General features: G+C 37.1%; 1 protein-coding gene across 12 annotated transcripts; it reads left to right on the top strand.

Annotated features, from left to right (window-relative positions):
* Window positions 1-543: 543 nt before the first annotated feature.
* On the top strand, window positions 544-24,149 carry LOC128865345 (menin). 12 transcript variants are annotated; one of them, XM_054105573.1, is made up of 7 exons: window positions 544-742; window positions 913-1,640; window positions 1,697-2,338; window positions 10,689-10,819; window positions 10,911-11,480; window positions 11,556-12,232; window positions 17,350-24,140. In XM_054105573.1, exons 2-7 carry the CDS (start codon window positions 1,274-1,276, stop codon window positions 17,402-17,404), a joined length of 2,442 nt encoding a protein of 813 aa, XP_053961548.1. In that variant the 5' UTR covers window positions 544-742; window positions 913-1,273; the 3' UTR covers window positions 17,405-24,140. The 12 variants fall into 12 exon arrangements, 10 of the variants coding, with proteins under 10 accessions (XP_053961548.1, XP_053961547.1, XP_053961549.1 ...); XM_054105572.1 differs by having other exon boundaries at window positions 802-1,640; XR_008454789.1 differs by adding an exon at window positions 16,823-17,267 and having other exon boundaries at window positions 545-1,640; window positions 17,350-24,141.
* Window positions 24,150-24,179: the final 30 nt, after the last annotated feature.

Genomic DNA, 24,179 nt, shown 5'->3' with positions numbered 1-24,179 from the left:
TTTTTTCACTAAAAACTATACCAATTTTGTTAAACAAAGTTTCTGAATTTCATGGCCTTCAAAGTTTTTTAGTACATGTTTCACAAGTTGAGTGCCACCATACAACAAAAAAAAATGGGGTTCGTCCGGCCACGATTTTTTTTTTTACATAATACAATAGAATATTTTAATTTTTGAATAGGCCATATGATGCCACATTGGTCTCATACCCATAGGCCAAGCAGCATAAACAATGCAATGGCTCTAGTATGGCGTGAATACACTACTACTAATAGCCTCTATGAAGCAGCTGCATCAGCACAAACCGAAATCTCACACATTATACCGTGAGACCAAGTGTCACCACGAGGCCTGAAAGTCCCTTCGCACTGTGAGACCAACCTGGACTCACATGGCACTCAGCGTGTTAACTCTGATTTCCAATTAAACGCTCAATGCCTTGCAGATTGAAGCCCTGTTTAATAATTCACCACAGTTAAACAGCACAATGTCATTACTTAAAATCGTTGAAAGCCACAACACTATCCATCTGTTTGTTATGTTTTGGTCGCATATTATAAGACGTCATTTAATGTTTTGTAAACAATACGAAAGTGCGTTGGAAAGTTAAAATAGAGAAAGATACAAAAATAATTGAGTAGCACGGATTGCAGGTGGCGATTGAATATACATACGTATATAGTGGCATTATAATTTCTTAACGTGGAATAAAAAAAAAAATAAATAAATAAAAAAGTAACATGTGAGTTAAAAGGCAAGCGAAGCATTTTAGTATGTGATCAAATCCCGGATATTTTTTAGACAATGGAACATTTCGTTCAGGAATAATGCAAATTTTTGCACATGGGGGGAATGTGAATAATAGTCCTCTTCATTGGTGTGATGGAATGATGTTATTCTTTTTATTTTAAGACGTATTTGTAATTTCGGAAAGTCTATCCAACATTGACACATATAAAAGCCATAAATAAACTTAACCAAAAGCTGTGACAAACAATAGTTTTGGCTTTTTCCGTTCTGTTCAATGTGCTTGCAAAATAATATTTATAAAAGAACCGAACCGCAGCAATAGAAACGTTAGCATTGAAGCAATAACGAATAAAACAAAAGATATAACAAACGAGAGGTGAAGGTCTTAATAGAGCAACAGGAAAAGTTGTTTGTCAACTTGTGGCGTCCCTAGATTTCGGCAGTTGATGTACTCCTGACTGGTGCGTCAGATAGCTCGGTCGTTGAAGTAATATTAATAATAGAAGCAATTAGTACATACACAATGTCTTCCGTTACCCGTAGTGCGAGTGCTAGTCCATCTGTTGGCCATTCAAATAACCATCAGCACCCACATATTATTCAAACGGAACGTCAAAGTTATCAGCATTCAACAGTAGATCCCAGTAATTTTCCACTTAAATCAATAACAGATGTTGTGAATTTTTTTCGTCGATCACTAGAATCAGGTTCCCACGGGCATGGAATTGAGCCCGACTTAACTTTGCTTTCAATTGTTGCGGGCTATGTCGAGCTTTCCTTAACTACAGGTGATGCTGCCTTAGCAGCCGAACATGCACTATCGAACGCAACTACAAATACGACTATTTCTTCCCTTCCACTTCTTGCGGCTGGTGTTGGTTTAACGTCAGGTATTTTGCTTAGATTGCAATTTTCGAATCATTTTAGTTTTTATTTTCTTCCTTAGCGTCAACTTGCGGCATAATAAAGAGCAACAGTGTACCTTTTCCTGTTGTAACTTATGAGTTGGTTTCGGGACTATATAAAAAATTTCAAAGCATACTATCCGTAGTTGATAAACCAAAGCCAACGCAAAATCGCCAAGCAACTCGCGAAGTTATCAAAAAGGTATCAGACGTAATTTGGCACTCTTTAATAAGAAGTAGTTACAAGGATCGGGCTCATTTGCAAAACCTGTACAGTTATTTATCGGGCAATAAATTGGATTGCTTTGGTGTAGCTCTTGCTGTTGTGGCAGGCTGTCAGATGTTAGGCTATCGTGATGTACATTTGGCTATATCTGAAGACCACGCCTGGGTCGTATTTGGATTAAAGCACACTGAATGTATTGAGGTTACGTGGCATGGTAAAGGTAGCGAAGATAAACGTGGTCAAGATATAACCGCTGGGATTGAATCTGGAACCTGGTTATATTTGGGTGGCTTGGCAGTTGTATGTGATAGAGCTATGGAAGTTACTGCTATAGTCTCAGCGATTAATATATCAATGACAGCAAATAGTGATTGTGTAGAAGTTGCGGATTTGCAGCAAAAATTGCTTTGGTTACTGTACGACATGGGTCATTTGACAAAATATCCCATGGCTTTAGGTAAGTATGAAATTTGAAACAAAAATCATTCATTTACATATGCATATAAATATATGTACTATTGTACATTTGATAACTGCTGAAATTTGTATTATTGTGCAAAGCTCATTTACTTAAAAAATTAACTTCACATTTCAAATTTCAGTAAACTACGTTTTTTTATATTACGTTTACGCAAACATGTTTCAAAATAAGTAATTTATCTGGAATAATATATATCGACCAGACTGCCAGGCGCGGTAGAGTTCTCGGTCACTATCGCCAATCTCATCTAACGGTAGGCCCAGAAACATGCTGTTTCACCGGGGTAGGTCGAAACGGAGAGGGGTGTTAGATAAGTGGGTACGTGAATAGGTAATTACCACAGTGTTGCTTTTGTTATAGCATTTTATCAAGGACTGCCGGACACCTTGAAGTTACTTTCTATCTTTGTCAATCGCATCTAACGGTATACCCAAGCAGGTGAATAGGTAGTTAGTGTCGCAAGGCAACTTCTCGACTGCGATGGGTGTTGGTTGGATGTCGAAGACGGCATTCGGGGGACGCGAGTTTAAATACGTAGTAAGAGACCCGATGATTGCCGTTTATAGTCTGTGTGTATCCTGATGGCTGTCGTGTTAGGTTTTGGATGTCATCAGTTAAGTCGATGAGAAGGCTCCTGACGTGCCTTTGAGGTGGCTCAGCCTCCAGCAAGAGCCTGTAGGGGTGGTTCCTGCGTGTCATCCCAGTAGGAATTGCTCGCTCCTCATCCTACTATGGTCCCCAACTAGGACCAAAGTAGCCTCGCTGTGGAGATGTTGTAAAGAAGACATCAGGAGACATTCCGTGTCTCTCCTGATGGCAGTATTTTGCCATGCTTGTAGCTTAATTCACTGCGTGTCACTAGTTACAGAGAACAGATAGACGCTGCATAATTCAGAACCGGCCGGGCAATGGCCGGCCGTTGTCTTTGTCCTAAGCCTATCAGCTATCGATTTGAAAATTTGGGTTTTGACCTTAGTGGCGATTGCGGTTGTATGCGCCGGGAACGAGACCTAACTATCGGAGGTGTGACCCAATAGTTTGCAATTGTTTACAGTCGTTATTGATGTGTTGTAGTTTTCAACCTTTAGCTTTAGTTTGACCTCCTTCGTCTAGGCTGTAAATAGAATAGAAGTTGAAATGTAGGGCCAGTCCTTGCTTTTACCTCCTCTGTTTTCAATTTTGATCTCGAAATATTACTGACTGTCGACTAACAGGTAGTTTGCGGACGAATTGATTGCTGAATGTCATTTAGTAGCGTGGAATGGAACGTCGAAAATCTTGGATAAGTCTAACGATACACAGTTCTCTCGCCTGCGATTTATTTGCGTGTTCGTGGCATTAAGTGTTGTGGTGTGTAGCTGGGGTCATGTGTTTCGTGAAGAACGAGAGTAGGAGGGCTTCAAGTCTTGAAGAAAAGAAATTACAGGTCTTCAGGTGTTCTACCCATTTAGTCCGCTTGTATTAATTTAACAGTTGCCGAACGTCCATATTGATAACCTTTATACCAGGATCCCCGGGATCGTCCTGACGTAAGTGATCACGCTCGATGGGAAATTCGGGCGAATGTTCTTCCTTCCAACAGGAATGAAGCAAGTTGCAGCACAATCGACAATCGGTTCAACCTTACCGGAACGACCCCACGGTTTACTTCCGTCGGACCCAAAGAGATGCGCGAGCTATTTTAGCCAGCAATTCATACTGCATCCTCCGGCCGGCAGATCCACGCGTAGTGCTATCAAAGCGGCTGCACAAACTGACGAACAACAGTGAGCCACTTGCTTTCTCCAGCGATTAGATTCAGGGGGCCATCAACCATATGAAATCTTCTAAAGCCATTGTCCCTGACGGACTAAACATGTTGATGTTGAAAAAGCTTGGCCCATTGGGAGTAGAGTACCTCACAAGGGTTTTCAATATGTCTATGGCCACTCTTATAACTCCTGACAAGTGGAAATCAGGAACTCCCACTACTGAAACCTAGAAAACTCGCCATCCAAGGGGATTCTTATCGTCCGATAACTCCTTTCACCAGTAGAGAAGACTCTTGAAGGCCTTCTACTCCCTCTTTACACGAAACATCTGACCCCAGCCTCACACCAGCAACTTCAAACTGCAACTCAAGGTAAAAGTCGACGACACACCAATACTGACTGTTACTACAAAATCTTGGGAGTTACCTTCGACAGTTTGCCCTCCTTCTCTGCGCATATAACTGCTATTGCCACTAAAGTCCAAAATCGCAACAAAGTCCTCAAATCGCTTGTCTGCAGCACTTGGGCCAAAGACAAAGAAATGTTCCTATCGACAATTGGCCGGCCGGTTCTAAACTTTGCTGCGCCTGTCTGGTCGCCTGGAACTAGTGATTCGCATTGGTCGAATTTTCAGACCTGTCAAACAGCGTGTTTTCCCCCTCTACCGCGCAGCTGATTATTTTTTTTTATTCTACTAAATGTCAACAATACATGAAAAAAATTTCAGCCGGTATAAAATGAGTTGGTAGACATTTTTTTTCGACACTTTTCGTACCCTCCCACAATCACACCCACCGCGGGTGCTCCAGCTGACGTTCACTTTCGTTATTCATGAAAGCTAAATCACAAGTATAGTCAAGAATTTAACGGTGTAAAAACTCAGTCCAAAATCGACCCCTGGCTCCCGGACTATTAGTGGCAATAGAAGTTGTATGGGAAGAGAAGGAGAGCAAACTGTCGAAGCTTACACCCAAAATTTTGGGGTTGTTAACAGTCGAAATTAGTATGTCGTCGACTTTGACTCCTTTGTCCAGGTGGTAAAGAGGGTCGCCGTGGACTTTGTGGGGGAAAGGTTGAGGTTCCACGCCGTGAAAAAGCGATAAAGATTGGTGAGATAATCGTTCACTTTGGCGCACAGGTCAGCCATTCCTCGACGCCATTATCATGCAATCGTCAGCGTAGGAGACCAGGGGACTCCCTCTGATGGCTGGGGGAGCTTCGAGATATAGAAGTTAAAAAGCAAGGGTGAAAGGACACCACCCGGCGGAATTCCTTGCTTTATCTTCCTCTGTTGAGGGATTTGGTTTCGAAATATCACCGACGAATGTCGACCACTCAGATAGTTCGCGGAACACCTAATATCCATCTTGTCTTCGTCGAGCTCGATAGGGATCTTACGGTGGACCAGAGCTTACCCACACCAGAGGTGAATGATGTTGAATGACCAATTGCCAGATCTGCAAATTGAGATCCTTTATGCGAGGATCTCCGGGTAATTGAGACCTATGTCCCGCATCCTTCCAGCGGGTATGAGGCGATCCGCAGCAGCTGTGAGTACCTTGTGGTATGCGCGTTCGCCTGCGTGCACATCGGTGGGATGGGGAGAGCGTCTAAGGTGTCCTCAGTAAATTTCGCGAATCTGGCGCAATTAGCTCTGTTAAAGTTAATGTGTGACCGGTGATCCGCGGAAACAAAGTCGGCAGGTCTCTCGATCGAGATGATAATGGGTAAGTGGTCTGATGCAAGCGATATCATAGGTCGCCAGGTTATGCTATTTATCAAACCAGCGCTACTAATTGTTATGTCAGGCGACCTGCTGCAATTGCCTACTACCCTGGTGGGGGCGTCGCCATTTACTGTGCTAAATGCCGAATCGTCTATCTGCTCTGCCAAATGCTGTCCCCAACGATCGTTTGGTAGCTTTGAGTGCCTAAGATCGTGATGCGCATTAAAGTCACCTATTACTAATCGGTTTTCACCTCTAATGAGCGCACCAATTTCAGGATGATATCCTGCCGGGCTACAGGTGACAATGTGTTGAATATTTCGAGCTCGGCATTGCCTGTCCTTGTGGTCGATGCCTTCATCGATGAGACGATACTGCACTGTGTGGTGGACTATAAACGCTAGGCCTCCACCATTGTCCTCGCGATCCTTCCGGTGCACGTTATAGCCATCCCTGGTAATCAGGGAGAGCTAGCGTGCAGTTTTGTCTCTTGAACCGCAGCTATCTTGATTCCATGTCGGGTCATGAAGTCCACTATCTCATCTATCTTATTCATGAGTCCGTTCCAGTTTAGTTGTAGGAGCTTGAAGCTCCTCGAGAGTATAGTCGTAACACGGGGTGTGAGAGACGCGTGAGGTTGTCTGCGTTGGTCCTGCTGTGCGTTCCGCAGTTGTTTTTGTGACCGGATGTTGACGGGCGGCCGCGTGACGGGGGCCGGTTGCGGTTGCAGAGCTGTAGGAAGCAACGTGCAGTAGAAAGCAACGCATTCCCCGTATGTAAGTATGGGGAATGTTTATACTGCTACAACAACAACCGTTTCCGCGACAGTCGGTTCTACGTTACCGAAACGACCCGGATTTATATCTGTCCAAGGACTGTCACTCCAGCAGCATTCCCCGTATGTAAGTATGGGGAATGTTTATACTGCTACAACAACAACCGTTTCCGCGACAGTCGGTTCTACGTTACCGAAACGACCCGGATTTATATCTGGCCAAGGACTGTCACTCCAGCAGCATTCCCCGTATGTAAGTATGGGGAATGTTTATACTGCTACAACAACAACAAAGAAAGCAACGCACTGGTCTGACACACGGAACAGACTGCTGTGATCTGCCCGTTTCTCCGCTTTGAAGCGGGTGCGGGCTCAGCTGTTAGTCTCCCGCTTCCCTGTTCTTCGATGGGTGCAGGTGCATTTCCTTTCCTTCCTGTCCTGTAGCGGTATAGGTCCCGCTTGGCCATCGATGCTCCATGGGGCAGGTCAGGCACATACTTGGACCATTGCTCCACAAGTTGGCGAGCTGCTTCTGGGGTTTTACCCTGCTCCAGGCATCGCAGGTACCACTTCACCCCCGCGCCGCTCAACCCTGTCCTGTAGGGGTCGTCCAACCCGCAGGGTTATCTAGGTGGCGGAAGAGTCGGGTGTAAGCCCTTCCTTCGCCTACCCTGTCCCCTCCTTGCTTGTTACTAACCAGACAGGTATCCGGCCTTGTGTTAGGTAGCAAAGGCGACGGTATTGGTTGGTGAGAACCAACGGTTGCCTCTCTACGAGGCTCTCCTCGCTTACTGTTGTGGATGCTAAGTCTGTGGTGACACCTAATTTTTTGGGGATCTCAAGGACCCAGCGGGCCAGCGCCCCTTGCCGCGGTAAGGACACAGTTACTTCTAAATTCGGCCCAGTGTTGAGGAGGCGCTAAATCATTCAAACGGCTGCAAATCATCCAGTGGGCACGGTAACGCATAATATCCTGCATTAGGAGGTGGCAGTTCTTTGTCGTCGTTCTCAAGGGGTACCAGACATTTGGGTTAGTTATAGTTTGAACGGCAATTCCTCCTGGGGTTTTGATCCGTTTTGAGATTCAATTAAGCCCCTGCACCGCGTCAAAATGCCTGCTGTAGCAGGAGAATTTGTATGCTTGTTTTTGCTTACTTTTTTTACTAGTAAACATCATCTGCGTAGGCTGGATAGAATTTCTTTGTGGAGTCATAGTGTTTTTTAGTTGTTGTGAGCTATTAGTAATAGGGAGCCCTTGGGAATGCCAATTTGGAGAGGAAAGTTTAGAGAAAATGTTGATTCTATTTTGATTTAATGTTTCTCTATGTTATATAGTAAATGCTTATATATTTTCGAGCCCGTGTACTTCCCAGTCGTCGTCAAGCACCAACCCATTCGGCTGTAGTGGCCCGACCGGTCAAAATAGTTGCTTCAAGAGCTAGAATTTTTTATGTGGTGTAATGGTAGTCCCGAAGAGTTAGGCTATTTAGCAATAAAACACTGGATAAACAGTTAATTCTTCTTGCTTTAAAGTCAAACCTATCGATGTGTGCGTCATTACATCTCCGTTTACTTTATCTACAATTGTATGGCCTATTACAGCCGAGTGCTAATTTTTTGGAGATAATATACGTCGTTCACAAAGCCATGAGGTCCTCTTCTCGATAGTGGTTTTCGAATAATGATGCTTCTAAAAGTAGATGTACATACTTTACATTATAAGTTAATTCCAACACTTTTTGACTTAAAAATTTAGTCACAACGCCATTCAAAAAATATTTTACAGTTAAAATGTTCTCAATAATACTTAATTTTCGAGATACTCACCCATAATGTTTAATTCATCTATACTGTTATTCACCATTTCTCCTTTAAGTGTTAGGTGGATTTGCCATACATATATAGTATATATTTTTAATTAAAGCTTTATTATATTAATTTTTTTGAACACATTTTGTTTGATACCCATATCCTAACTACCTCCAATAAATTTTGTTATAAATTAAAAGATTTTATTCAAAATTAGATGGCAGTGTCATTTAAAAATATGATTGTCTTAATGTCTTATTTACATATACTCGTATATGTGTATTTTTGAATATTTAAAATATTTTGCTTTTATTAAACACCTTTCATCTGATATCCATGTTTTACTATTAAAATGAAATGCAATAAAAACCATGTAGCAAAACCACATACAACAATTTTTTTATTAAAATCGTATACGTTTCATTTGTTACCTATATCTTATTATTGTAGTGAAATTTATTATTAGTTGTTATTTTTGCAATAAAATTCAGGTGTCAACGCTAATAGAATTACTTTTAAGTTCAGTTTTAAATAACCGCTAACAAAGCCTTTCATATAATAGGTTGGGCAAAATATTAATTCAAGGAAGTAAATAAGGAGGTTCCAAATCATATGCAAATCGAGGAAAATCTAAGTTTTGGTTTACCCACATTACATGCCTGGAGCCGCTAATTCAGGACTTCATCTACAAGTATCCTTTTACTTCTCCAACTTTTTGAAAAAAGTGCGCTAATAACTGATCAAATTCTGACTTATTTTTTAGTCAAATTATTCTTGAAGTGAAGAATCAATATTCCGAATAGAAAAACTCAAGAAAAAGCATTGTGCATACATACATTTTAGACTAATCGGTTCGAAATTCAATTAATTTAATCAACAGTTCAATTGTTATTTGATAAAACCGCTTACATTTGAAAAATAATAAAAAAAGAACCTGCCGCACTATGTGCGCATATTTGAAGTGAAACTTCTTAATTTCTGGATTGAGTTGTGCTGCTGTTTGCGCTGGCGGTTTTTCTTGCTTCGACAATTTTTTTCCGAGCTCTGTATTCTCGTGCACGTTCAGCAGGCGTTTTTGGTATATTGAAGTCTATAACAAATAGTAACACCAAATTGGAAATCAACAATATTTTTTATAGTCATCCAATACAATAATATGTATAACTATTATAAAATTATACTTACAAATACTCAAATTAGTGATGTCAAATCGGGTTTAGTAAGGCACAGCAGTTTTTCCTCAATAGTACCTGTGATCATAATATACTGATATTTAATTTCTTCGTATAGGTACTAAATTTGACATAGTATATTTATAAAAAATTATCATTACATACCTGTTCTAACTGGAAATTAATTTGCAAATTTCAACTTGACTTTCACTGAATATGTATTTAAATATTATTTAATAATAATAATTTTGATGAACACGTGGACTACACAAATCCGCGTCGTTTTCTACGTGTCTAGGCGTCTGTATACGGATGTCACCATATGAAATAGGCCGTAGGCTACAATATATGGCATAGTATGCATTAGTGTACATAAATTGTCTGTGTATACTCTGTAATACGTATGTACAGAGTGGGGGACTAGGAAGCACCGCACAAAGCGGAGAAAGAGAATAGCTCTGACGCGCGTAAAGAAGTTTCACTTCAAAAAAATAATAATAGGTTTAATTTAAAAGCCAACTATTCGTGTATTTTTTTTTTATAACATAAAAGTCTAAACATAAATAATTCAATGTAGTACTCAGAATACTCATTGTACCAAAAAGTAGAAATGGCGTAGATTTTGAAAATACAGAAGATGAAGAAGTAATGAGGATTCAGAAAGTGCTAATCAAGTAGTTTTTTCCAGCTAGCTTCTTCCAATCGCCACACTGTGTGATGATGAAATGTAGTATTTTACATAATTCATTCGTCCATACATTTTACCATTTTGATATAGCGGATCGCTCTTCTGTGCTCGTCATTCTCTTTTTGTACCACTATTGCTTAATTTTATTGTATGTATTTAGCGGACCGTAGGTTTTTAGAATAGCATAAAGACATCAAATATACATTTTGATATAATTCGTAAACTTTATTGCCTGATCAGACAAAAACAAAGCTAATTAACGTACATTAGGTTAGGTTAGACATACTCGTACATTTAAATAACGCAACATTTTCATTTTATTTTTCATTGCTAATACAATTCTTATGCACCAATAAAGCTTGATTTTTTTTGTTATGTAATCGTACTGCTAAATTTTATATGCAGGAACACTTGGCGAATTGGAAGAAATATGTCCATCACCAAAACGCATATCTTGTGAACAATTATATAAAGAGGCTATACAATCTGCTCGTAAATATTATCGCAACCATCATGTTTACCCTTATACCTACCAGGTAAGTACGTATGAAGCGAGATAACATTTCAGTATGCAAGAATGGTATTTGAATTTCTCTTCTTATTATAATATTTTGAAATCAATTTAAGGGTAATTTTTATAATCGGCTCTTAAAATATCGCGAAGCCTTTGCTGCGTGGGCTAATGCCGCAGATGTAATACGTCTCTATACGTACAGTTGCCGCGACGATGAGGAAATCTATAAAGAGCTTTTGGACATTGCAAATGAGATGATACCCCACGTTATGAAAACGGAAAGTTCGGGTCATTCGGCACGAAGTATTTTACGCGATTCCGAAGTATTTGCAAATTTATTGCGTTTCTATGATGGTATTTGCCAATGGGAGGAGGACAGTTTAACACCAATATTGCATATTGGTTGGGCTAAACCATTAGTAAATAACATTACAAAATTCGATTATGACATTAGGTCCCAAGTTGTGATTAAGGTTCCTGAAGAGGATGAGGTGTACGCAAAAAAACAAATATCTCCAGGATTGGCTGAAGCAACAACTTCCTCATTGAGGATTTTAGAAAATTCACTAAGAGAAGAATCCTCTGAGTTTCTTAAAATTGAAAAGATGCCTGTGAACTCCGATTTGAAAAAGGATCAGGTTGTTACCTGCATTATGAATAACAATACTCTTAAAAAGGAAGAGGTAGATGTGGTTAAGATTTAATAACATTTTTGCTCTTATTCACATGAATTAGTTCTGATATATGGTACATTTCAGAAGGCTTCTTTGGATGCGAAAAAATCGGATATTACGGCTACGTTGGCGAATCTAACTGCCGCATGTGGGGAGAAGATTTTAAATCCTGAATTTTTATTGCAAGGCGGAGGCGAGCCTTTCGCTGAACAAAAGAAACAGTTAGAACAGAGGCAGGGAGCCTGTAACAGCGATTCAGCAAATGGAGTAAGAAATATCACAAGTAAAAATATCGACTCAAGCTTGGAGACAGAGAAATCAAAACTCAGTGCAAAGTTGGTCCAAGATAATGAAGACATTATTAACAATACTCTTTCATATTTGAATCCATCTTCATCTCCACCCTCACCCGAAGACGAGAATCCGTTCGAGTTTATGTGTAAACGTCCCATTATTACACTTTACAGTCAAAAAATGAAGGGACTTAAAGATCTTCTGTTAGCAGAAAAATTAAATACCCATGCTATTTCGCTACAAGTCACCGCTCAATCTGTAGCCAGCAAGAAGATAAGAGGAATCGATAAGCTTGGCAATCATACGAGCACTTCAACCTATGCAACTGCTCATGTACCAATCAATGCTTCACAGTCGGCTCATCCAAATCATTATGGGAACTTGTCTGATGGTATAACTAACGTAAATGATAATGGTGGTGTAGCTTCTTCAATTGCTTCTTCACGACCTAAGCGTTCTCGTCGCGAGTAAGTAATACAGTTGAGGTAAGCAAGCTACATATATATATGTATATCATACTACATGTTGTAATAATTTTATTAAGTTAGGACTATGACGTGAATTTCAATATTTTAAGAATGTTAGTTGTCCGCTACAAAAGGTTCATTCGTCAAGAAGTGCTCTGATTTGGCAAAACGTACAATTACAAGAACTTTTTTGATAACACACTTAAAATATATAAAATACTCTCAACTCTCTTAATTTTTTAGGAAACTCAGGTCAGGAATTAGGTGTTTGGGCCATCTTTAGTTGAACTTTCAGAAAATACAAAATGAAGAGCTCCAACTATCCCGAAAGTCTTGCGTAACCTTGGCACAATTACGTTCTGGATATCAGTAGGTTAAATTGTTACCTACCGAGAATCGACCTCGAGATACTAAACATATGTGCAGCATGTGAAGACACCCCGCACGATATAACCACCTTTTCACATGCCTCATCTAACACCCCCCTCCCTCTGAGCCCAACCTGTCGAAACAGCAAGTTTCTGGGTCTACCGTTAGATGAGCTAGAGGAAGACGACCGGTAATTTACATTGCACTGACAGGCCTAGTATGCTGCTACAACAACAACGACAATAATGTATACATATGTACATATATATTTGCCATCATTATTTTGCAAATGCCGTATGTATTATAAAATATCAAGCTATCAGGATATTTCACTTTGAACAACCCATACATTTTTTTGATGTCTAAATCAGGGTTTAAGCAGTCTTTCTTTGAAGAGGAACGACCATAATGCCTGACCTTCACTCCAAAATCGCCAATTCTGCTTATTTACGTACCCATTGATCCAAAAATGAGTTTCGTCGCTGAACACAATTTTTCGATAAAAAAGTGGATCTTAAACTTTCTCAACAGAACACGTATTTTTATAATAAAATTCAATGATTTGCAAGCGTTGTTCCTTTGTAAGACGATTCATGGTTAAATTATAGACCGAACTGAAGATGTTTGACAGTGAAACAAAACACGAAACGTGCGTCAGCTGTTTAAACCAACTGTTTAAAAAGATAATAGCTAAAAAATCACCCGTTAGTTGTTTCATCATTTGTTTCAATTCTTTTTGTTGTGTCGGGTAAGTGTTAGTTGTGAGAGAATGATGTTTATGGCTCGTTGATGATATATTTTTGGGAAGTTTTTCTGCGTACGATATTTCTGGGGTTATTAGTACATTTACACCAGTGTTGTGATACTGCGGGTGGCGTTTGCGTTGTTGGTAGTCCTTTTTTACTGAGGAAAGGGGAATTTTTGTATTTGTAGGGCTTTGTAGACCATGCATCCTTTATAATTTGCAGTATGATTTTCGCCGTATAGGGCACATTTAATTACATTGCTGTTGGAGGAGTGAATGATTTTGCAGTTAAGTGTATTATGTTTACCAGCACATTTTACACATACTGGATCTTTTGCGCAATAATTCTTCGTGTGACCATATTTTTGGCAGTTTGTGCATTTAGGGATTGTCCCCTTTTGATGTGGTGGCTCAAACGTGACTCTGCAGTGTAGAGGGCTTACTATTTTGTAAATTTCTTTGTTATTCTCTTGTTGTTTTAGTTCTATAGCAAAGAGCGGGAGATGTTGTTTTATGTTACTGCGTTGAATTTTGTGTATATTTAGCACTTCGTGACCAAGTTCTTAATTTCGTTTTTATCTGCTGCATGATAGACGTTGCGAAGTATTACTTTGAAGCCTCGTAGGTATTTAAGTCTAAATGTGTAGTTATTTGTTTGTTTATCTTTTAATAGTTTTAAAATGTTTGTGTAGTGAATGCTTTCTTGTGGTTGGATTTTAACTTAATTTGTTGAGAGTGCTTTAAGTTCGTATTTTGTATCAGATAGTGATTTAAGGGCTGTTGTTAATGCATGTACATTTTCTACCTTTTGCGCATACATATATGGGCCGTGGTTTAATTTTGCGTTGTTCTGTTTGGATTCGTAATTTGGTTTTCGGTTCTGTCCCAGTGCCAGTATGTAGTTCACTCTCTTCAGCTTCTTGTGCCAGCAATTCAAAACGATTTTTCGAATTAGGCTTGTCCAGTCAGTACTCTTGAGTGTTTTTTGTACAGTACTTTGAGTTTGGTTTTATGTTTTTTATTACTGTTCATCTGTTCGTTTGAGTTGTTTGGGAACTTTCTGTTACGGTACCGTTTTAGGTTTTTTTGCTTATTTGGTTCTTTGGGGGGTAATGGTGTTGATATTTTGTACTTGCGCGAATGTCAATGTTGTGGAAGTTTTTGAATTTGTTGCCGAAGAGCAAATCAGATGTGACAGGGAACATACTGATGTTGTAGCTGCTGTGTTTGCTGTTGTTGTTGTGTTGTTTATTGATGTCGTTGTGAGCGGAAGAGTGGACAGAGCGAGCTAGTGGCTCGGTATTGTGGCGGAGAGTGGTTGATGTTTTTGATATGTGTGGGAGAAGTGGAGTTGGTGGTGACGCGCACTGGCCACTCCAGGAAGTAAATTTTAACGATGCTCGCTCTCTACCTATAACATTCCACTGTAAATTTTAATTTTTCTTTTCTTTATCGTTTTCATTTACTTCTTCATGCTCATCCAACTAGAAAAACTTGAAATTACTGATAATCTTTTCTGTGTCCTTGTATATGACACCACAACTTCAGCACTACCTTCTGTAGATAGCACACGCAAGATCCACGAAATAAAAGGAATGCAGGCTACAAATTTGAAAATACTTTGTCATTTGCTAGATTTTTTTCTAATATTATCACTGTTACACAACTGCAGAACAACAGTACAAAATATGCACTCCATTTAAAAAAAAATGCATATACTGAATGGAAATGTAAACTTTCTTAGCGGTGGCAAGAAAAATATATATATATTAAAAGTGCTCTTCCCATTTAACGAAGAAAGAAAACATATCCACACACGATCGCCTTTGCTAACTACATTTCGTCTCCAGACCCTCAATATCTAACAGTCCAAGAATATTTCAGATTTGTTGTATCCTTACCACTCACACATTATTGCATGGAATTTCAAATTACGTGAATTTCCGTCTCCCGTCTTCGAAGTGTTAAAAGAAATTTAATTGAATGATTTAATTAAGTTTATTCGATGTAATGTATTCTAACATCCGCTAAAATTATAAATATATAGCTTTGTTTACTTAAATATTAAAATAAATAACAAAGCGAATTTCTTTTTCTTAATGTCGAGTAAACAGCATCATTTCATAAAGAATATACTCGACCTAATTCAGTTAATTCAACGACTTTGATATTAACAGTAGAGGACTGTTGTTATATTTCTGAGTGTACTGCTTCTGACCATCTTGAGAATCGGTCAATCATCGTAAGGCTGAATCTATATCCTTATGGTATTACAATAATGTCTAAATGTACATTAATTTTAATAACACCCTAAATATTGTGTTGTGGAATCCCTCATGCGTTTCCTGTCAAATGTAATAAAATATTTTATCTAAATAATTATCTAGTATCTTGTAGCTTTGAGTTCGTTATCTGTAACTATTTTTTATGAGCTTCCGAATTTAATGAAATGATATTCTAAACTGTTCCATATTTTGAAAATTTATCGATGACGGTCAGAAAATGGAATCTCATAATAATATATAAATAACTTCGTTGCTGCTTTTGTTGTAGCAGCATAAACATTCCCCGTGCATATACGAGGAATGCTGCTGAAGTGACAGTCCTCGGCCGCATATAAATCGCGGTCGTTCCGGTTACGTAGTACCGACTGTCGTGGGAACGTAACTTCGTATTTTTTATTAGTGTTTCCGTCATTTTAAATTTGAGCTTTATTGGATTCCTATCATTTTTTATTTCCTGACAAGCTTTACCATTACCATTAGGCTAATTCATTGTGCAGTTAACTACATATTTCTTTAATGGGCTACAGTCAACAATTTCTTTCTAAATAATGGGTTATAAAAGAAAATTAAAAATTCAGATTCTAAATTATAATCAACTATTTCATAACATTTGTACTGCCAAATTATTTAAGAATTAATTTTGTTTTGAGTATAGGATAATGAAATGAAGAATGAACCCTATTTTAATTTGTAATTCAAATTTTTAATAAAGAATTGGAAATTTTATTGATAAAGATAAAGGCAACCTTGAACTTATATTTTTTTTCATTTTTTCCTGAATTTTAAAAAATTCTGCAATAATGATGCCTTGATTTTGAAGGGCCAGAACAAACTATTCGATATTCTTCATTGTGACAAAAAATATAATCCTTTATATGATGATGATATATTTAAAAGTATACTCTGATAAAAGTAATTAGTGTGTAAACTAGAGTAAAATTAATGCAAGAGGAAAAAGATTAGCAAACGAAAGCATTTCTCTACCAGTTATCTTTAATCGACTATGGATGTCCATTCACCATAGTTAATGTTAAGAAAATCTAAATTAAAAGCTTTCTTAGACATAAGTAAAAGTAAAATATTGCATACGCCTTCAAAAACCGCAAATGAGAAAGTTATTAATACTATTATTAATTGATTCCTCTCCATAAGACCAACATCATTTAAATTTTCATTTCCCTTATTTCACAGTCTTCTTTGATCTTCGCCAGCGTATTCGATCTTTTAGCCATAAGATCGTTGACACCAAGTGCACGCAAACTCGCTAAATCACATTTGTAATCTGAGCTCCGTTTCGAATTCTGCAAATGGTTACCGTTCCCTTTGCAACAGGGAATTAAACTTGAAAATTTCTATAACAGTATTCTTGTGTGGAGAGTAATGTTTCGAACCGAGATTGCAACACTTGTAGATATATCGCCTCCCTTATACCAGAAACACGAATGTGTAAAAATTAAAAGACCGAAAAACGTATATTTCTCGTAAATTTAGAATATTTGGCTTCTGATATGCCAAATTGTTTATAGCTTCTTTGTACACTTGGTATTCTGAGTTTTGGTACAACATAGAACATCCAAAGGTTAATCAAGTCAACTCATTAACTCAGAATTGGAAAATTTGCACATTCATGCTTCAGGTACATAGGTACAAATCATGATACAATTGTGGTGATAAGTTACGATATGGTACAAATCATGACTCAATTATTACTATTTCAGCCATTGGTACACATTGCGATTTTACCAGCAGGAGCAGTGTTCCCAGAAGGGATAATGTTTAGTTGTAGAAAATGTGTAATTTGCTGAAGAAACCAGGCGAATTAACCTTATCATGGTAACGCCAGCAGTGGCTGCTAGTTGCCTTAATTGTGTAATAGAATCATTTATAATAATATTTTATGTAAATAAATAAATAAAATAAAATAGACACCAGCCATTCCATATCAGATATCTTCAAATCTATTTGACTAATTGTAACGAACGTAATTTGCTAGAGTACATATAGTTCAGTTTGAAATTTTACGAGTACACAATTACCAGTGCACTAACTAACTAAACTAAATAGATCACTGCAATTAAAATTTAAAGGTGTAATAGTTCACGAAATTGTTGCCGGCAACGTTATTATTACCACCCAAAAAACATTAAAAACATTTTGAAAAATGCTTTTTCGATCACCTTAAGAACTTTTTCCATTTTTGATTTTTTTTTTTTGTTTTGTGGGCAAACAAGTTTTTGTAAGTATGTATTTCTCACTCAATATTGAAAATTTTTTGAGGAGCAGAAGTAAAACACTAAGGGTGCGACCAGAGTGAACGCTGATGCCGAGCGGAGCCGAGCCGAGCTTATTGACGCTTATTTTCATGCGAGAAGAAAATTTGTATACAACACAGTGAATGCGAGAATCAGCGCTGAAATTCTGTTTATTCCATTTGTTTTGCTCTTATGTCATTTAATTTTGTTGTTCATTTGTGTTTATAAAATTGCTGTACACGGTAATGGATTCATCTGATGAAGAGTATTTTGCTTCTCCTAGTGTGATTAATGCAATTATTAACACAAAAGAGTTTGGAAAAAATCCAATTACACTAAAAAGGAATGAATTTGGTGAATTTCATCATTTATATAATGATTTAAGAAAATATCCAGCTAAATTTCAACAATATACCCGAATGAAAATTGAAACATTTGATTACATTCTGGACAAGATAGGTGTGAAACTAAACAAAAACTGGACAAATTTTTTTTTTTTTTTTACCCCACTCCATTGGCCAGTTTTTTTTCGATTTTCGTGGTGTGGTGCACTATGGATTCCTTCCACCTGGCCAAACTGTTAATAAGGAATATTGTTTAAGCGTTATACGTCGTTTACGTGAAGCAATTCATCTAAAAAGACCAGAATTATGGGCCAACAACTCTTGGTTTTTGCATCATGATAATGCACCGTCTCACACTGCACTCGTTCTTCGTGACCATTTCGCCAAAAATTCCACGCATATCGTTCCGCAACCACCGTATTCGCCTGACTTGGCTCCGTGTGGCTTCTGGCTATTCCCAAAACTCAAGAGGCCACTCCGGGGAACGCGTTTCGAGTCGATTGAGGAGATAGAAGCTGAATCGAAGAAGGTGCTGATGGCTATACCGGAAATGGACTATTTGGCATGTTTCGGGGATTGGAAAAATCGTTGGCATAGGTGTATTTTATCGAGAGGGGATTTTTTTGAAGGGGATGAAATTGATTTACAAGAATAAATAAAGATTTTTCATTTTACAACCAAATTCACCTTACTTTTTGCCCACAGGTAAAAAAAGAAAATATTAATCCTGGCAATCCTAATAAGGATAATGGAAAACTTTTATCAAATTATTGCATTGTCATCGGTCCTTGATAGGTGTGCAAAATTTCAAGTCGATCAGATTTTTAGAAGCCAGTGAAAATTAAGCTCAAAGATTCCGTTACATACATACATACAACCCGACCTAATAAAAGTGTGTTAAAAACACAACTGCACTCTAAAAAGTAAACATCAACAATCCAAAAAAGCGAGCAAAACGCTTTGAAACTGTTTTCTCGCACTCATCGGCTTTGCTCTCTGCTCTTGTCGGCGCTCACTGTGTTATACACAAGCTTATTTGTATTGACTTGTATGTAGTCAGTTTTATCGCACTGACAATCTCGGCTCGGCTTTCAGCGCTCACTCTGGTCGCACCCTAAGATTTTAGAACTGGTTAAGTGCACTATGCTTATCCCGTTTTATGCTATTCAAAGATTATAAATTTTGAAATATTTGTATAAAATTATGGAGAGAAAAAATAAAAGGGAAGCATATAGCTAAGTTAAGAATATCAATCCCAAATAAAAAGGACGTACAGTTTATAAAAGAAATGTTAGTGGTTAAGTATACTTTAAAATAATATAAAGAATATACATACATATATGTACGAGTATGTATTCAAGTTTAAATTCAGTTTAACATTTCCTCTCTCTTGTGATATGCTTTCCTAAAAGCTTTTGTAATCAAACTATTATACTTATATACATATTTATATAATATAATATAACTGCGTATGTACTATCGCAGTCCTAACAGTATACACTTTTTATTTTCATAAATACCTACATATACATACATATAAGTCAAGGATTGTACACTAAAAACACTTAAGGGGCCAACCCGCTTAAGTGAAACACGTCATAAATATTTAATTCAGTACTATTAATACCAATATACGAATTAAACTTATCGTTGCAGCGCCAACAGTGGCTGCAATCTTACAAAAATGTTGTTCAACACGAATAGACGATAACAATTTTGAAAAAGGGTGTCTTCAGGATCAACCTTACCGAAAACAGTACCAGTCCAGATGGTGGTAGGGTTAAACTTTTGAAGCCTAGGGCGGAAGTATGAATAATTTATCGTATAAAACGACTTCAAATATTGTATAATTTCTATTCTCAGAATATTTAAAGAGGAATTTTTTGGAATTACATATGAACTCTCTGGTTCCAACCTAAATGATTATTTTTGCCCCTTTTCTCAAAACAGGTACAATGAAAGTTCATTAAAAAGCAGTTAAAGTGTTAAATTATTCCTCATACGTTTTAATAAGGTTACCGAAATAGCATTTGGAAACATTTTAAACACATACATTCCTGTTGAGTAAACTGTTAAAAAAACGTATTTTCTTTCCATTTAATCAGTTCCACTAAATATGCCTTTCGTATTTCAAATATGTCCATATTTATTTTTTTTATTATTATAGAAATATTCCTTTAATGTTTCGTCCCTAAAGGAAAAATTAAACGAAAAAAGAATTTCTTTGTTCATAACTTATATTCTGTGGATCCTTCTTCATTTCATCAGTTCCACTAAATATGCCTTTCGTATTTCAAATATGTCCATATTTAGTTTTTTTATTATTATAGAAATATTCCTTTAATGTTTCGGCCCTAAAGGGAAAATTAACACTTTGGCTGAAACATATCACCAGTGATCACAAAAAAAAACCTACCCCAGGTGCCAAGCAAAAAAATCATGTTCCCGTTTGAATTTTAACGAGATATTTTTACCAGGAATAAAAGTCACGCTCCTGACGCGTATGAGCACGTTTTTGTGCTGTGTTCACCGGTGACCACTTGCCGTTTTTTTAAAACTATTCTTATTTTATTTTGAAGAAGTAAATCAAAATAAATCAGTATCAAACTTAAGTTCATAGCGAGCAGTTGGTTGCAAATTACAGTGAAATATAGTGAAGTGAAGTTGGGAAGTTATGAATTCCGAGGAAATACGTGACGCGTTGAATTCAATGGAAAATTCCAGTGTTAGTGGTGAGGATTTTAGTCCAGATGAAGATGAGTACATCCCAGATTCAGGCAGTGATACAAGGAGTGATGCCAGTATTGATGAAGACCTCGATGTTAGTGCTACAAATGTTAATAATACTGCTGATGAAGACCAGACGGAAACTACGACAGCATGGGCCTCGCCTGCTACCGGAGAGACTTTGAAAATTTAGAAGAATTTACCAATTCACCCCAGGTTTTGCAATATGATGCCGGTACGCCATTTCAATATTACAGAAAGTTTTTGACCGATGAGATATTGGATATTATTGTTGAAGAGACAAATAGGAATGCAAACTCTCAAGTAACTGGCATCGGTACTCGCAGCAGCAGTAGGATGAATATGTGGAAAGATACTGATCGCCAGGAGATCATGGAGTTTCTGGCCATAGTCATGTATATGGGAATGGTAAAATACCCTGCAATAACCGACTATTGGAAACCAAGCACATTGTTCAAAAACGCATTCGTCCCACAAGTTATGGCTCGTAACCGGTTCCAGATCTTGCTCAAATTCATTCACTTCGCAGATAATGCCCAGTCCTCTGAAACAGTGTCAAAAACTTATAAAATGCAAATATCTGACTTTCGTCAAAGCATTATCCTTTTCATGAGTGGAAAAGATAGCATTTCAATAGCGCGCTCACCTCCGCAGGAAAAACATTTTTTAATAACGTCGACAGAAGCAACAAAGGATGGTAGGCGCAAGAGACATCGTTGCGGCATGTGCTATTCAGAATTAAAGACGACAAGCTCGTCGTCAGTCGCCAGGAAGAAGGCCAAACTAGTGGCCACATACTGTGCCCAACGTCGGAGGTCACCATACCTATGTCTTAAACATTTTCAACAACTACATTAAAATTAAAAACAAAAAATATAGTTTTTTCTGTTTCCAGAATTGAATTGAATTTTCTCATTTTTAATTTCGTATTATTTCAAAACTTTGTATTTTACTATGAAATAAAATATTTTTTCTTTTAAAAAAAAACTTTCAATTTTCCCAAAACTCCTTCCGTTAGGGTCCCAGCCCCTAAAATCTAGGGGCCTAAGCGTGTATCACTGGTGAGACATTGGCACCTGGGGGTAGTTTTTTGAAATGATCACCGGTGATACATTGTCACCTGGGGGTAGGTTTTTGAAATGATCACCAGTGATACATTGGCAGCCAACGTGTTAAACGAAAAAAAGAATTTCTTTGTTCGTAACTTCTATTCTGTGGATTCTGTGGATGTTAAGTAAAGCTAAACCATTTGATTTTTGTTCAGTTTAATTAGGTAAATATGTTTTAATTATCCCGATTGCTGAGAAGCAGCGTTCGCTGGAAGGAACTGTCACTGGAAGTGTTGCTCCTATCTTAAGATCATCTATGAATGTTGTTTGCCTATGTTCCGTAGGTAAATTAAAAAAATGTTGATGTCAGATTGAATACCAATGGTGAAATATTGAAACGGTGAAATATTAGCCATTTTGTTTCCAAAGTATATGCAGTAATTGTTAGTTCTACTACTTCAACTTTTACACATTTTGTTTCAATAATGTTTAGAATGCTAGACAAGATTCTAAATACATAGCCAAAATGAAAGCAGCCGGAAAGGCAGCTTATTTCGGTTTAAAAAAACTCGTTATTTTTACAGAATGCACTTTTAATTTTCATTCCCAAATAATACACTAGCTCGTAACTCAATTTTTCGATTTAACTCACACACATTGAGAATACGCTTTTTCTATACTATTACACATACTATATGTTTGTTCTTTATCCGCAGGTTTTTGCAAATAGTTAAAAATTCATACACCCTTTACCGAAAGAAATTTAAAGAAAATTGTCTCAAAATTTTCCACAGATAATTCGGGGTGTTTTCACTCCAATAATTTCTCCAACTAGGTTTGTCTCCATATCTTCAAATGGGTTTGCATTAGTGTTTCAAAAAAGGTATTTTATATTTTGATTTGTATTTAAAAACTGATGACCTAACGTAAATTGCAGGAGATTAAAAATGCCAATAAACCTTAGACTATTGTCTTATTTAGAACCTTAGTGAGACATATTATATTAGTTTGTCTATAACAGTTATAGTGTTTTAATTTAAACCAAAAATTTACCATATAAAAGCTTGAGTCGCAACTTAATGGTCTTGTTATACCTATTTACCTACAAACGATTTGGTAAAATTGATGGTCAATTTGGGTGGTTTCATTTGTAAGTTGGGCCATCGAAGTACTCCTATTTGAAACACTTAGTGTATATGTAGTGTAGATTAAAATATATAAGTATATTACACTTGCATAACCAAGTACATATAATACATTACTTAAAAAATAAGAATACAGTCATATATAAGGAATGGCTATGATTTGTAAATAATGATAATAAGAAATGAATTTTAAGGAAAGTCTGTGATGAAAAAATTATAAAAACTAATTTCACGTCATTTTTAGTGCATATAAATCCCAAAATAAACATGTTAAAGCGGATATGAATGGAAATCATATTTAATAAGAAGTTACGTTTTGCAATAATCTTCTACAAACATAGAATGTTTAAATACCTGTAACATTTAAATAAATAATAATAGTGTATATTTAAATGTTAAATGTTAAAAATTATAAAATTAAATATATCCATATTGTAGTTACATTGTGATTTTTGATTTTGACGTGTATTTATCTAAATAATGCATATAGTTATATTTTTAAGAAAAATGTTGTAAATTCAACACAAAATTTAAAATGTATAAAACTTGAATAATAAAAAATTCATAACGTTTTTGGCTTTACTACAGCACATTGAGCATTTTTTGGGACATAACCTACAATTCGTCTCTTTGTTTTTCCTTCTTTCTTTTGCTTCTGAGTGTTCGGGTATATATCAATACTCGTATTTATATACAAGCTCGTTCGGTAAAGGAGCAGATGGTTTTTTATTAAGGGCTTTTTCATACCAGAAAAACCACTCGGAGGTTAATCAAGTCAGTACTTGCCAAGGGGCGGCCGCTGTTAGAAACACCCTTTTCAATCATTTTATATTTCATGACTACAGTGGGTTTCGAACCCGGGCCCTCCCGGGAGTCTCGCTATAGCTATGGTGGCCGCCTTGTCAAGGTTTGTAGTTGTAGATAAAACCTTATAAATTACCGAAATTTTAAATTTCGTCAGTCGATGACAAATTCTAATTGGAAGCAAATGAAAAGTCATTAAAAAACTA

Source organism: Anastrepha ludens, chromosome 5 (assembly GCF_028408465.1).
Source record: "Anastrepha ludens isolate Willacy chromosome 5, idAnaLude1.1, whole genome shotgun sequence".
NCBI lineage: Eukaryota > Metazoa > Arthropoda > Insecta > Diptera > Tephritidae > Anastrepha > Anastrepha ludens.
Note: the sequence above shows the minus strand (reverse complement) of the source record. Positions and strands in the feature narration are given on the sequence as shown.

What these genes read in the sequence shown, in the direction of transcription:
- LOC128865345 (XM_054105573.1), top strand. Translation starts at nt 1,274, where the DNA reads ATGTCTTCCGTTACCCGTAGTGCGAGTGCTAGTCCATCTGTTGGCCAT. An exon ending in AAAATATCCCATGGCTTTAG is followed by an intron (nt 2,339 to 10,688) that starts GTAAGTATGAAA and finishes TTTTATATGCAG; the next exon opens with GAACACTTGGCGAATTGGAA. An exon ending in ATACTCTTAAAAAGGAAGAG is followed by an intron (nt 11,481 to 11,555) that starts GTAGATGTGGTT and finishes GGTACATTTCAG; the next exon opens with AAGGCTTCTTTGGATGCGAA.